Below are 15820 nucleotides of genomic sequence, written 5' to 3' on the forward strand. Positions count from 1 at the left end.
TGTCAAGACCAAGCATGCACTATACATGCAGAGAGTTAGAGTATTCGCACTGGTACCTCTCCCTCTGCATGCTAATGATTTTGGATAGCAAAGGAGATGCAAAAATGACAGGACATGTTCATCTGAGCATGCTCCCAGTAGGCAGACAGACAGCCCAGCACAGTTTAGAGTGCTCTGTGACCTCTGCTTTCAAACTGAGGCTCTATACATGCAGCATTTATGGATCTACTATTCAGAAACGTGACATATATTTTTTTTCAGCTTTCCATTTTCTTACAAAATCTGTATGCTCACAATCAAGACTACAGTAAATTTATGGTGACGAGTCCCACTGTCAGGCTATGCTCCTTGCTGTCTGCCTGTGAAGCCAGCCTTTTGCGTGTAATTAGCACACAGACACAGTTGCAGCCAGAGGAAGCAGAAGACAGGGACTGACTATGTTTTTACAGGGCGGGGCAGGGCTTTGATGGTGGAGGGAGCTGCGGTCGGGTCGCCGCTCGTCCCGCGCTGACCTGTGCGATGCTCTCCGGATCCAGGGGCTTGCCACCATGGTGGTGGTGGTGGTGGTGGTGGTGGTGGGCGTCAGTAAAGCCCGTGTACTGGCCCGAGGAAGTGGAGCGGCGGATTGGGGGGCTCTCCATCTTCTTCAGTGACTCGTGGCGGCTGATGTTAGTCAGACTGCCGTGGCCAGTTCGACGCCGTCGTTCAGGGCTGTCCATGGGCATGTGGTTGCGACTCCGCAGCATATCCCGGGGGCTGAAGTGGCCTAGAACAGGGGAGCCCATCTCTGGGGTGCCGCCATGTCCGCCATGACCCTGCTGGGAGGTATGCACCATGCAGTGGACATCACTGGGGCGGGCAGGGGGCCGTCGAGATGGTGGGTCTGATCTTTTCTTGTGCCTACTGGGATAGCAGGAGACATTGAACAGAAATATTTATTCATGGAATCACAGCTTTCCTAACAACAGAAAATCACCTACCTCGCACCCAACCATTGCACTTGGCTTTTTTCTATTTTTTAGTTAACACTATCGTAACAAAATTTTTACCTACTAAGAAAAATGGCGTGGTTTTTGGGATTAACTGCTATGTATTCACCAATGTAAGCCGTTGATTCAATATATTGGATATATTTAAGTTCTTCATTTGAAAAAACACTGTAATCCTTCAGACATAAAAATCCTGCAAATTGGGAATACGACAATATGTAGGCATGTTGCATTATCAGTTTGTTGCATTGTCAGTTTTGTGAGAGGAACCCTGATGTCAGTGGCTCCCATAAACTATTTTGGCGAGCAGGTAGAGTGGACCTGGCCGTCAGCCAGAGGAGGGAGGCCTGTGGTTCGTCAGAGGACCAAAACAGGCTCCCTGGGAGAAGCTACAGCTGCTTCAGCAGAATAGCTGTCCTCTGGCTGAACCTGGACCAGCACAGCACCACACAAACCTAATTTAACACAAAATTTCTAAAACACAGTGCAACAGAGCTGAGCATGCATGTACACGTCGGATCAGACACACACTCGTGCATATTCACATAGACTCATGCTTGCCGAGTTTTACATAATGTTGCTCCACACTAACACCTACTCCCTGGAAGCAGTTCTATTGCTCCATAAAAGGCCAATAGAGCAGCACATCCTCCTCATTATGGCTCCAATAGGCTCTGCTCTGCATATTTATGAGTTCTAGTCAGAGCTGTAATGTTTAATCAAAGCAGTTATCATCACTATCATCACTTTGGGTCTAGCAGCAGCATGACTGAAGAAGATATCTGAGCATGACTGCTGGCAAAGAAATATAATTGAATCTAGACAATTTAATAATATAGTTGCAGGATATTTATTACGTTACATCTCAGACATTTAGATGAAATTTGTAAGGAAAAAAAAAAGAAAAAGAAAAAAGACCCCCTTTCCATTATCCAGAGTGGCAAAAACTTAAAATATTAATAACACCTGAAAGGTGATACATGTCACCTAATTATTCTAATTAGTCTTCCGTCTGCATTATTGGTTCTTTGTGATGATGAACAAGCAGTGAATTACTCATCCTTTAATCACTTCTCCGAAGAAAACGACCTCATTTGGGAGTTTACGTCTGCCTAATGAACGCTGTCTCAGCCATTATCATTAAGATTTACAGGCAGCATCATCACTGTGCTAAATAAAAAGCAATAATGAGTACGGATATGAAGGACTCTTACAGAATGTAATTGCAGATTTTCCCGCAACACTGCTGTGCTGAGGTATCTCCCCGAACCCATCATTTCATCACAGGAAACTACTCATCTACATTAGTTAGTAAGTCAGTGTGCTTATGTAACACTCTGAAACTCAAACCTGCTCACACACTGCAAAAAACTACAGATATGAATATGAAAAAAATGTTTTATATGTAAAAAATATGAGCTAATGAGCATAAAAAACGTCTTGACAGCACTAATGGCTACTAGTGATAGTTTGGTCATTGAAAAATAAAGACTCAGTGGTGGAATGGTGCAGGCTCAGTGCCTGGTGAGAGAAAAAATATATTTTTCTCTGACTGCAGTGAGAAATCTAGAATAGTAAACAAGTGCAGGAACCACTAAGAGCCTGCAGAGGGCGCAGTCTACATTCATAACACCAGTCGCCCTCTGGGACAGAGTGTACAACAACAGGCACCACAACTTACTCTGCAAGCTGTCACCACACTGACAGCTCACCTTTTGTTTATTATGGCCTCAGCTAATAATAATGTAAATCACAAGACATTCCATGAGTTCCTCTTCATCAAAACAGAAAGCAGACCAACTGTAATATTTGTTGTCACTAAAAGAGAGTCTAATATAAGTGGCTTGTTTACAGGCTTGCTACGATTGTGGTGCCAAACTCTACTAGAGGTCCGTCTGGTGAGGGTGTTGTTGATTGAAAACACGAGGAGAGGAAAGAATCTAAATAAAGCTCACAATATAAATGATTCAACACTTGTGAGGATTGTCTGAATGGAAGAGCAGAAAAGTGAGTGAGGGTGGGGGGGTGGGGTGGACAGGCGAAGAAGAGAGAGGGATCACCTGGGAGCTGGTGACAGGTAGGGAGTGTTGTAGATGCTGGCTTTGGGATTTTAGAGGAGGTTCATTAAGGCCTTTGAGGAAAAAGATGATTCATTCAGATATGTTCTTCATCCGCATACAAATACCTGCAGTGGTGTAAATATTGCCTCTAGTATGAATCATCAACATTTCAACAGTGAAGTAGAGCAGAGTGAGTATGGCTCTGAATAAAATAGCGTTTGTTCATGCGTTTGGCAAGAGCCAGTAACAGACGTTTCAAGGTCGCTTACTCCACCGGCAGAAATGCAGCACTGAAGAGGAGCAGGAGACAAAATACTGGCACGCAACCAGCAGACGCTGCCAAAAAGACTGAGGTGTGATCGGATATGTGTGTGTCCTCTCCGTGTGTGTGTGTGCCATTTCTCCATCTATGTGTGTTTTCCAGTATGATTAGCTGATGACTAAGCACTAATGTGAAATGGACATTTAATACTTCATACTTTACACTGAGAACTGTCTGGTCACCAGGAATAAAATAAAGTGGGAGAAGTTTATTCCTCCTCTGGCAATTAGGCTGAGAGAGGTGGGCTGAGGATACAGAGTGACAGGAGGAGGCGGCATATGTTAAGGATCGGGTGTATAGTGTACAACTCTTTCCCTGCTTCCTTCAGGAGGCTGTTCATATAACAGGCAAACTGCACTCTTTGTGAGTTTGCACTGACGTATTTTCGGCAACATATCATTTGCATGTATCTATGAGTCTCTCTGTAAAAAGTTTGTCCATTCTTCAAGTATCTGAGTGTGTAGCTGTATTCACACCTGAAGCTCATTATGCGTCTTGGATGCTGCAACACTGAAGTTGCAGACATGCGGCTAGACTGTTGGGTGTTTTGGATTGACTCACTCTCATTAGATAAAGCCAATGTGAAGTTTAAGATGTGTTCTGGTCATACGGTACATGGGTGACTTCAGTGTGAGGAGGACTGACATTAATTAACACAGTGGGAAGCTTGTTAATCTCAGAAAAATGTGGCTTAATGGGTTTTGTAGTGTGTGAGTGTAGTATAAAAAAAAAAACCCTAAATACAGATTTTTATAATGAAAACAGCTATTCTAGAAATACTACAAGACCCTTTATGAAGTTTGGTGAAATCTTGGCAATTTCTTGTCACGTATTGTGACATATTTACCTTTGGATATTCATGTCATTAAGTTCAACTTTACTTGACACAGTGCTTTTTATCTGTTTAGCAATAGTGTGCATCACTAATGCTAATCTTCCCTTTCCAGACAGACAGAGACATAAAACTCGTCAATACCAGAGGATTTCTCCTAGGAAGAAACCAGGTGTTTTATAAAGCAAATATTCAGACTTTTGTGAACTGTAAAGAAATAAGTTATGCCCATTGCAAGAACTGGTAAAGAGAGGCTTCAATATTGCAGTCCAGTATACTGCACTTATAAAGCAGTTTGAAAACCAACCTGGTGATGTAGGCCTCAGAGATCCTGGTGTCAGTGGGCGAGCTGATGTCTTTTCCTGAGCATTTATCCTCTCCAGCGTGGCCGCTGCTGGCCTCGCTGTCAGCCTTCTGACTCAGAGTGTCTGAGAAGTTGTCATCTCTGGGACATAGAGACAGAGTGACTTTGAGACATAGAAAGAGCAAGAGGAAGTGACAGAAAAACCGACTCAAAAAAAAAAAGGAAAAATCAGCAAATCAGTCGATCTTTTATATTTGCGCCATTCTTCGATGACAGGGTTTCATATCAGTTTCCTGCGTGTCAGCATGTCTCCCCCTCTCCCCCAAGGTCCAGAGAGTCAGATGATTCATATTCCTGGGCCTCTCAGTATTCTGGTGATGCACTGTGGTGGTGACACAGACACACACACACACACCCACCGACAAGCCAGCTATATGGGTTTCAGCAAGGTGTGCGACTGGATACTGGGTACAGTTGGTGTCTGTCAGGTGGCAGAGCTACTGAGCTGCACTGCTGCCTCTGATCACGTGCATTAGCCGATATAAAACACAGTGGACACAATTATCTATCCACATGAATGCACACAGACAGAGCTTCTCCAAAGCAGAGGCGGCAGTAAACAAAATTTACAGATAGTTCAAACACCCCGAAAGTCAAGTCTTCAGGGGAGACATCCTGTGTTGAAGTGGTCTCTCAGACGTCTCTCTGCATGCTTTATTCTGAGCTCTTTTATGGGACATGTGAAGATCACAACCCTGTGTGCTCTTACACTCCTCAGCCTGCTCTGTTTAAGTAGAGAGCAGGATGTTACTACAGTCGTGGACAAACTGTGCAGCTGTAAATTCCACTGCTCTTTCATTAACTAAGAAGACACCCCATCAGCAGTGCCCCTCCTGGTGAATTATTGATAGAGGCACACTGACAGGACAACAAAAGGGGAAGGAGGAGGGGAAGGCATTCAAAATGGCCATTTTGTCGGCCAGCTACTAAGTGATTGGAGTAATTTTGTTCGTGTCCTAACGAGACACTGACACTGGCCATCCAGTCCATTAGGCACCAACAGTCTCCATGGCAGAGTGTATGCCTGTTACTGCTGAGCGTCAGAAACGGTGAAAGAAGGGCTGGTTAAGGACAGTGGAGACGGAGAACGCACCACAGCTGAGCGGGGACGACAGTGGTGGGCAGGGCAAACAAGGCCCAAGGTCCTCGAAGCATGACCCTACAGTGAACTGATGCCTGGTGGCCTCTTATACAGCAAAGTCAACACGGACAAGTTAGTTGTTTATCTCACAAGGATATCATGAGGGAGACCTAGAGGATTATTCTTTAAACCACAACTCTAATGTTCTGAGTGGAGCTGGCAGTAGTTTAGCTGCCTGAGGAAAAATTATTATGTAAGAGAGAAGAAAGTACGATTTCCTCAGTGCACCACCTGTATGATTTTTTTTTTTTTGCTTTAGAGCTACAGCATTATCACAACAGTATGATTTCTACTGATTTTTTTTTTTCCAAAAATGTATCCGCTAAACCTTAAAGGAATAGTTCAACATTTTGGGGGAAATATGCAGGGAACCTTCCCTGGTTGCCTGGCAACTGCTCCCTGCCTGGCACACAACTCCCAGTTGTTGTTTTTACACATTGTCTTGATTAAACAAACAAGAAATAGCATGTTAACTTGTGAACTTTAGAGGTGATGGTAGGTGGATTTTGTTATCTTTGAAAAGAGCCAAGCTAAGCTAAGCTAAGCTAACCAGCTGTTAATTGTACCTTAATATTTAGCATACAGAGAGTGGCATCAACCTTCAGCAAGAAAGTGAATAAACACATTTCAAAAATGTTTAACTATTCCTTTGCAACAGCCCAGAGTAAGAGGTTAGGTCATTGGAGGTGATCTGACCGGAGTATTCACTGTGCATACAAGCTCTGTGTATGATCCCGTTTTTTTTTTTTGCTTGCATTTAAAATAAGAGAAAACACATCTTATATATAATTAAGACTGAGCTGTTTACAATACATATGTGTAACTTGTCAATATAGTTTTCTTTTCAATTGTAATATCAGATATATTTTCATAGACATACAGTATATACATAAGAAAACACTCACATGTCTTGGACCACGATATACTGGTGTGGCACCAGGCCGTCAATGCCATTGTGCCGTCCCTCCCACCAGTCTTCAGATGCTCGTTGATACAGCAACAGGGAGGCGCCCTTCTTGAAGGACAACTCTCGGGAAGAGCGTCCGACATAGTCAAACTTGGCAATGGCTTCAATGGGCTCGCCCTCTGTCAATGGGAAGAGCATTGAACAGGTCAGGTGTGTCAGACAAGGCAAAGACATCATGAAGAGGCAGCTATAATTTTATGTGCAGACATTTTAATGATTGATACAAGTGGTGCAGCATTATAAATAAAAAAACCTCAATCTCGATAGATAATACAATACATGCACTTAAGCACATGCTGGCTCTGAGGCGGGACAGTCTAATATTGGCATGTTTATACACGTGGATGCACACTTTTGTGCACATGGAGTTCAAAGTGTGCTAAGCCAGTTAGTTATTTCAGTTGTAGTCAATAGTAACCCAGCTCTACAACACCAGGCCAGGGCCACAACAAGCCCAGAGGAGCTTTAGCAGGATATTTATAGAAGCTGGTGAGAGGAGATCTATATGACTCAGGGGCATGTCAGTAGCTGTATGGATCCTTAGATTGAGTTGATAACTAGTCAATACCTGTACAAACAGCCCTGGATTAGTGACATGGGAAATAAAAATGGGAGGGACCAGAAGTTATTACAAACAATACTAATTAGTGGTAGACTGAGCAGTTCAATTCATTTGTACTGATTTACTCTCTCCAAGTCCACTATTTAAAAAAAAAAAATTGATGTCAATTAGTTTTATGTCGAAGAAAACATCTGCCGTTTCAACAGCTACAGTCGAATCTCCTATTCAAAAAGGTACAAGTCTCAGAGCCAATATGCATGCACTACAGCAACACAGGTCTAAAAATAGCTTCTTTATTCCTCCCTCACTCCTGCCCTCCTCCCATCTCACTTTAAGTCAGATAGGGGGTCCCTGGACAGACGTAGCCTCACCCTAACACAGCCTTTCTATATCAACAATGGTAGCTAAGAGTAAATGGCTGAAGCTTGTATCGGTCGTGAAAAGCCATCATGATATATCCTTCAGAGGAGCTTGAAAGTAATTCCCAAATGAGCAGGTGGGCCACGTGAGAGGGGAAATACAGCTGTGATTCTGAGCAGTGCGGAGGTTTCTTCATTTCTCTCAGTGTCCTTTTCAACCTCATCTATTTTTATTTTATTTTTTTTCAACCTTTTAACTCGACAGCTTCCTTGCATCATTGGCTTGTCTGGATTGACAGGGTGGATGTAACGTGGCTCCAATGAAATGTGACAAGCAGGAATTTACTGTCTGAATTAATTGGGCTGCACTGCAGAGGACAAGGCTGTTAATAAAGTTGACGGCACCCTTATCAGTCAAAGGGGTTTCTCTTCATCTCTTTATTTTCTCCATCTCTTTCTCTCACTTCAACCTCTCCATCCATCCTCCTTTAGGTCTATAAATGTTTGTCAAACATCTCTGCCGAAGGCGCGCGCACACACAGACACACACACACAGCACTGCAGTGACATGGCTGTGGCTGAAAGCAGCGGGTTATAAACTCAGATCTCACTGCGGTAAAGGATCCCCTCTGTCATGTTGTGCAATTATAACTGAAAATCGCTTCAGACTCAACCACTCGAGGTTACACACACACACACACACACACACAAGTGTGTGCACACACTCTCACATTGTGAATACAGTTAAAGAAATGTGAGAGCTGGAGGCCTGTGGTGTAAGAGATACGAACTGTCAGATGTCTTACACACGCTACTGGAGCGGAGTCGCTGTGGATGTTGCTCTACATCCACATTCATACATAGGAATAGGGGAGAATAAGCCTGTTATGAAATATGGTTAGGATCAATACATCAGCAGAGGGTATAATTTTTTTTCTTCCTTTTTTCTATTCTATCTGCATTTTTCTCTGAAGACAAATATTAATCGTGGGTGCTTGCAGGAGTCTCCATGCTGGGCTTGAAGAGATTAAAGTGGGTTAGACATGAATTTTTATACCCTCCCTGTACAGTAAACAGACTGCCCTTTAACATGTGCAAGCCAATATATACAGTATGCCTACTGGGGCACTTGACAACAAGGACATCCTGCTGTACTCCTGCAAAGAGATATATAATCAATGTGCCAGTTAGTTGACCTCTGACCTTGCAGTGAATTTACCAGCAGATAGAACATCAATGTATTGATGGTGTGCGAGAAGTGCCACTCTGAAAACAGACAGTTTATCTCCCTGCACGACAGCCATGAGACTGTCATGTGCCTCAGCCCTGAGAAGAAATACGTTGGGCTCTATATAATCCAAGTTTGTGCCTCTCATTTAGTATTATTATTTTTGCTTTAATCAGGTGTGAAGACAAAATTATATGGATAACTGACATAAGATACACGGTAGGAGGGGTAATGTTACAGTGTATCCACAGCTAGTGCCTCTCGGGTATTATTACATTCAAGTCACAGAGCTTAGCATCTGATTTTCTGAAAAATATAGCAGAAGGTCGTGTAATAACACTCATCCTTATTCTGAAGGTATGTCAAGGAAGCAAGAAGACTCCTCTAACCATATGGATAAAAAACATACTGTGTGCTGAAGATAATTCCTAAGAAAATGACACAATCTTTGCTCCTCAAAAAAAAATATTAACATAATATTTTCTATGAAAATATGACAACTGATAATAGCATTTTTCATTTTGAGTCACCTTCACCGTGTTTGGATTGGGAAGCTGAAGTGAAACTTGGAATTGAAAGTTTAAAAATTGTTTTCTGAGTAAGCAATATTCAAACTTTTTTTTTCACAAGGCTATATACTGTATATTTTCAGAAAACTGGATAGTTAGAAAATTGGATGGTTAGCTCTGTGACTCAGATGTAATGGTAATACATGAGAGGCCACAAACTGGGCACAGGCTTTATAAAACATCTAACACGATGTCATTTACACTTTGATAATCAGGCATCCACACATATGTCCCCCTCTTCATTTTTTCCCTCTAACACCTGATTAAAGCAACAATCGTAGCTTTACTTTCTGTGTGTGCTGTGTGTGTAAATCTGGCCAGTCCAGATCACCTATCAGAGCAAATGAGCTGTGACACACTGCGGGGGGGCCATGCTGTTGAGACGATGAGATTTCCGGGCAGCTACTTAGACCAACATGTGGAATGATTTTTTACTCCTCTCTCTCCCCCTCCCTCTCTCTCTCTCTCTCTCTCTCTGTCTGCTGCTTACTTTGAGGTCAAAGAGGGCAAATGCACTGAGAAGAGAGAGGGGATAGTGAAAAAAAAATATCCCCACTTTAGACTGCAAAAGTGAGTGCTGCTAACTTAAACAGGAAAAGAGGTTTGCTTTTGTGTCTGAAATCCAAATGAGGTCATGGGGATTTAAAAATAACTGATGACAATAACTTGACAAGACTCCACAGGGAGGGACTCAGCCAGTGCGGACATCCTCCCAGTCCGCTCAAAAAAGCTTTTGGAACTAAATCATGGTAGCAAGGGATTTCTGGAAAACATAATCTTCCGTTAATTACTCAAAGAGTTGATGGCTGACATCTGTGTTTTACAGTGGGAATCCTCACATGCAGAACTTTCCCCGTCTAATCAGATGTCCTCTTTAGTTACAGAGGACATTTAGATGATGACTTCAATTTGGAAGGAGAGTGATTAACAGCTGATGTAATGAGAGGAGATCAAACATATTTCCACACTGTATCTATGGAGACAGATGACGAATGATGACTGGGAGCCCCTAAAAATTGTCTCTGGGTGTGAAAAGGAGACAGGATTGGGGCAGTTGTTGTCACCATGGAAACAGGTTTGGGGAAGTCTGTTACCAAGGTAAGATATGAAGACTTGGATCAGCTATAGGTTGATTCTTTTTTGCTCACATTGTCTACATCTGGACAGTTCTCTGTCAGGGACATTTATCACTTTTTAATGAGCTGAACTTTTATCGTGTTTTTTCTGCTTTTCACTGGAAGTTAAACAGCGACGCCTGATCCTGTCTGATATATTGGTTTCAGCTAACTCAGTCATTATTTGATTTGGACCACACCGACTGGTATCCATTTCATTTAAACAAAGGACCACATGTATGATCACACAACTTGAGCGTATCCCACCCAGGTCAGAGAGACGTCTATCATTTCCTCCACTGTCTACATGAGCCTGGTGTTTTTTTTTAATTTCTTCATATTTCTCTTGGACACATGGAAATGTAGTTAAACACTGAGAAAACACAGACCGTATAATTTTTGAAAAGCTATTAAAACCTGACACTCTTGACACACTCCATACAGTTGCTATTCTTTTACAAATTACTATAACAGATTTTTCACAAGGAAATGAAAAAGAAAAAACAAAAATCAAGGGAATTGAAGATTTTAACCCAAGGTTGTAAATCTCTCTCTCCCAAGGGGTCCAGTGGGTGCAGACCACCATGGAAATTTGTAAATAGGGACGTGGAGATGTCCCAAAGCCCCAAGGAAAAAGCAGCATTAGAATATGAATGGCTGTCCATCACCGAGAGCCCAGTTCCCTGGCCCTTCAAGGTTACTGCATTTAACAGGCTGAAAGGCAGGATTAGCTGCAGAGAGCTGGGGTTAACCCTCACAACGCCAGGGACACGAGGGAAAGCTTGAGCCTGGACAAAGTATATAGACGGGACAGTACAGCATTTTACTTAAGATGTGTGTGTGTGTGTATGTTATTTACATGTGTGTAAATGTGGCATATTCACACACATAAATATAGGTATTTGTGTGATTATGTATGCATGCATGTTTGTAAAGGCACTCACCGTCCTCACTGGTGTGTGTCTCCGTCCCTCCCTCGTTGTCTACCTCCTCCAGGGCTCCATGCTCACTGTAGGGGCTCTCGCTGTTGAGACGCCATGAAAACCATCAGGGTCACATCCACAACAAGGGTGAAGGGTCAGGGGTTAAGGGACAGTATCAAAACAGGCGAAAGCACTTTATTTTTTTCATGTTGAGCAGTTTCATTTCTTTTTCTTTTATTTCCTAAAAAAGACTCGTCAGAAGACACACTAATTCAGTTGATGAAAACAAGGTTTCTCAAATCTCATTCCAGAGAAGACGACAAGGAAGGGAGGTCTTTACAATGAATATAACCTAGAGGAAGTTCAGACAAGGGTCATTATCAGTATTCTGTGAGACGCTTAGATCCTCTATCTGTGGTTTGGGCCTCTTTTACTAAATGGTCTTCTTCTGGCATCGTGCTGAGAGAGCTGGCAGTAATGCCAAAAACACACACACACGCACGCACACACACACATCTCCACAGATTACCCCTGCCAGGAACTGAGTGTCTCCTCCCATGCTAACATGTCACTAGCTACCTCCTCTTCTGCAAGAAAGGGAGGCAGCCAAGACAACAAATCTCCCCAGGGCTCCATGAGCCTCCCTCGGGGGACACAGCCGTGCTCAGACAGGTGATTAGCTCTAGCCTGGGATAAATCTTTGTCAGTATGCAGTGATGTGAGGGCAAAGAAAGGGACAAGCAGGGACAGATAAAGAGAGGGAGAAACAAGTGATAAGCCGTGCTTACAGATGTGGAGCTGGCAAAGAGCCTCAGGTTTGAACTGTCTGACTCCAGTGCATGCTGCAATTCACCTAATCATCCTCTCCCTGCCAGGTGACCTATTTCTTTTTCCTCCTGCTGTGATGATGGTGGTAATTAAAGTGATTGTTTCAGCCTGTCTCACATAGAAAGCAGTCCACCATGTAAAGTCAGCCCTGAAACATGCTCTACCTTGTCATGTTCCTTAACCACAGACACCTAATTGGCGTGTGTAATTACTCATATCAACTCCAATGACATACTACTGACACAGCTGTAGCGTTGAGAGCGCACGCATACCTGCATGCTGAGTGAGTGCCTAATGAAGGAGGTCTGGCTGCGTGCCTTTGTTCCATTCACAGCAAAAAAAAAAAAAAAAAAAAAAAAACAGAATGAGAAAACGACCAACGTTTATCCGACTCTCCAACATACATGTCATTTAGGAAAGCAGTGCAGCTGCAAGAAGTAACCTCATCAGCTTTTCTTTATTTGCTTTTAATCCTGGATAACCTACAAATTGACCCTCAGATATGGGTGGCCCAATAGCTACACTGTTCACTGTCAGTTGTGTAACCTCTTCTGAGAAGGTAACTGAAGCACAACCTGAAAAAAAGAATTTTATGTATTTTCTCATTCCTCACCAATAGTCTCCTCCGGCCATGCACTTCTCATATATGGGCCCGTCCAGTTCTTTGGCATCAGGGAAGATAGTCTCATGGTGGATGATGATGGTCTTGATGATCTCGTTGACGTGGGCCTGGCAGGAGACCTGGTCCTGGCTGTCTGGTGTGGGCATGAGCGTGGGGCCAAAGCATATGGCCAGGTTGTATGGGTCCATCATGTTCTCGTCGCTGTACTGGGACAAACTGAAGTGGGAAGGGGGAGGGAGGTGGGAAGCAAGGAAAGAGAGATGGGTACAAAGAGCCTGAATGAGAAAAGGACATAGCACTGGAGACAGTATTTCAGATCAAATCACGACTGACAGTAATGGGTGCTCATAACCTAGGTTGACGTTTAGTTAAGCAGGATCAAACCTTGTAAAATAGAATAAAGGAAGGATTTACTGGTTAGCGTCTATAAACTTACTGGTTGAGGAAGGCGAAGAGGTAGCGCATGACGATGAGGACTGATCTGGGAATGGTGAGGAGGATCTTACGGATGTACAGTGCTCTGTCATACAGGTTCTCTATTCCTAGAGCAGCAAAAAATGACAAAGAGCATGATGTTAAAAAGGAAAATGCTGTGATACAAGTAAATATTGTTAAATGAATTAAGTAAGGGGTCCAGAGTCCATGTTTGTCCATTCACCTCTCAGATCAAATGCACTACCCTGCACAGCTGTATATGAAAAAAAACGTATTTATCTGATGGTGTCCACATATTGATTATCACCACACCGAGTCCCATGATATGAATACAAGAGCATATTGAAGCTTAGCCAATTACTTATCAGAATTACTGTGTCTCTGGGGGACCAGCAAAGAGCAGTGATAAGTGTGTGTGTGTCTCTGTTTGAGCAGTTTGTGTGGAGGAGGCCACAGGAAATGTATTAACTCTGTGGCAGTGGCCTTCACTTCAGCCTGTGTTCTTCTGCTGACACCACAGAGGAAGAGAAAGAGGAGAAGGAAGTTAGCATTCTCTGTTAGCATCTGACAACAAGGACGACACATCGTTTTTCCTGCTTTGTTTTGTCCAAATCTCTTTTCTTTTTCAGTTTTTCCACTTGTTTTTCCTGCCTTGCAGAACTCAGAACTGATTGTCTACAAGAGAGTAAGTTCTTCGCAACAAACTTCATCACAGGATCAGGTCATAACTTTATACAGAGGCAAAACATTCTACCTCTTTCTCATATTTTTTTATTTTTTTTAATCAAAAATGCTTGAGGATGCCAACCTTGATGTCTTTCACTACTATCGCATTTGTTCTGCTCTGGCACTTGAGGCAGCCTTTTTTATTTAGCTGAGCTGGGGCTGTGCTGGCTGCTAAAAATAGTCTTGTCACCCTCCAGCCACTCTGTGCCATCTGGGATTTGAGCTTCTGGGATACTTGTGATGTATTTCATTTTTCATGAATACCTAACCAGGATTCTGGAAGCTCCTCAGGACTTCAGTAGCAAGACTTACTCCAATGAAAACATATACATCATCTACAAACACACGTGTAAGTACACCTGTGCAAAACATCCCTGCTGAAAATTTCGAGGTAAAAGCGATCAGGAGCTGCAGAACACTGCTGTGATGATTAAAAACACAGTCAACTGAGAGTGGTTAAAGGGAAAAGTGATCTTGGAGCTGGTCGGAGCTGCTCCATATGGAATAAGCAGAGGGTATTTAATATGGAGCCTGCTGGGCATTCAGCCCGCACTGCAATCATTGGCATGTTAAACTGGGGAATGTAAACAGGGAATCCCCATCACTCATCCTGCATAAATGTGTAAAAGTACACCCAGGAAACAAACAGACACACTTCACACACTCACAAGCACACAAAAGTGTGCATGAACAGAAAAACACACACAAACACGCTCAAAGCCGCAGAAGGCATTACAGCACACACGTTGTGTCCATGTGACTCTCGTTCTTTTCTGTGCATGTTCCATTGTTCTTTAACGGAGCTAAAAAGCACCCCCATGTCATGTCTTAAAAAGCCACACAAAGAGCTGACTGATCTGTGAACTGACCCAGTAACATGACAATGTGACTATTCTTGTGAGGACTTCAGTGTGGATTCAGCTCTGGACTCAAACGCTGCTCAGTTCTGTGGACATTTAACATTCCACCACCATCCTGTAAGCATGACCAGCTTTGTGCCACTTATGACAGATAATATCCCCTCAGCACTCAACCAAATACCACAGAGTAATACCACGGAGCAGTGTTCACACAAAAGTGAGTGTCAAAACAAGAAGCCGGAGCCATTCTGCTGATGAAAGAGCTGTGTGAGGAGCTTAATTTTGATGGATGATTATTTTTAAATTTTGTTTAAAAAAAAAACATCAGACAAAGTTTTGGGAAATGTACTTTTACAAGTGAAGCAAGCTATGAGTTTTATTTTGACAGTGAGGATCCACATTCCATGTGAGTGAGAGGAACAGATATAACACTGAAGAAAAATTCATTGAATGATTTAAGCTAAAGATTTTAACAGAAACACTTTATTATTATGTCATAATCAAGACAAACAAAGAAAACAAAGAAGAGCAAAAAAAGGTGTGTGTTCTTACTGATGCAGGAGAGCAGATCATTGAACCTCTCTTTCGGGAAAAGAGGGTTCTCCAGACCACGGAAGTAAAGTTTGAGAACTCCAGCCACTGAGTTGATGTCATGATTGTTCTCATCGTCTGTCAGAGGGTCGTTTCCTAAGGCACAGACAGGTCATGATGGACATCATTAACAATTTAAAACAAACATGACTCAATGTGAAATACACCTAATTAACAACTACAACAACTTTACTGACTCAATATGGTTCAACATAACATAATTATAATTATACATTTATCTTGTACCTCTCTCAAACGAATTCTTGATGTCATTGACTTCCAGCTGGGATCCAGATACACGGAATATTCCTTGATGTTGGAGGCCTG

General features: G+C 42.7%; 1 protein-coding gene across 3 annotated transcripts in view; it reads right to left on the reverse strand.

Moving 5' to 3' along the window:
• The window catches only part of srgap1a (SLIT-ROBO Rho GTPase activating protein 1a), a 79136-nt gene that overhangs the window by 2993 nt on the left and 60323 nt on the right, over positions 1-15820 (reverse strand). For 2 of the 3 annotated variants that reach the window (XM_023415491.2, XM_023415490.2), the window contains exons 14-21: positions 15740-15817; positions 15455-15589; positions 13318-13423; positions 12873-13097; positions 11453-11532; positions 6614-6794; positions 4511-4648; positions 513-903 (exon numbers count right to left, since the gene is read on the reverse strand). In XM_023415491.2, the coding sequence (XP_023271259.1) occupies positions 513-903; positions 4511-4648; positions 6614-6794; positions 11453-11532; positions 12873-13097; positions 13318-13423; positions 15455-15589; positions 15740-15817 (1334 nt within the window). Of the gene's footprint in view, positions 1-447; positions 904-4510; positions 4649-6613; positions 6795-11452; positions 11533-12872; positions 13098-13317; positions 13424-15454; positions 15590-15739; positions 15818-15820 lie in introns of all 3 variants that reach the window. The other variant, XM_087176402.1, reaches the window with a different exon arrangement.

Source organism: Seriola lalandi, unplaced genomic scaffold (assembly GCF_002814215.2).
Source record: "Seriola lalandi dorsalis isolate HSWRI2012SDOR001 ecotype SW California unplaced genomic scaffold, Sedor1 jcf7180002054553, whole genome shotgun sequence".
In the NCBI taxonomy this organism is placed as follows: domain Eukaryota; kingdom Metazoa; phylum Chordata; class Actinopteri; order Carangiformes; family Carangidae; genus Seriola; species Seriola lalandi.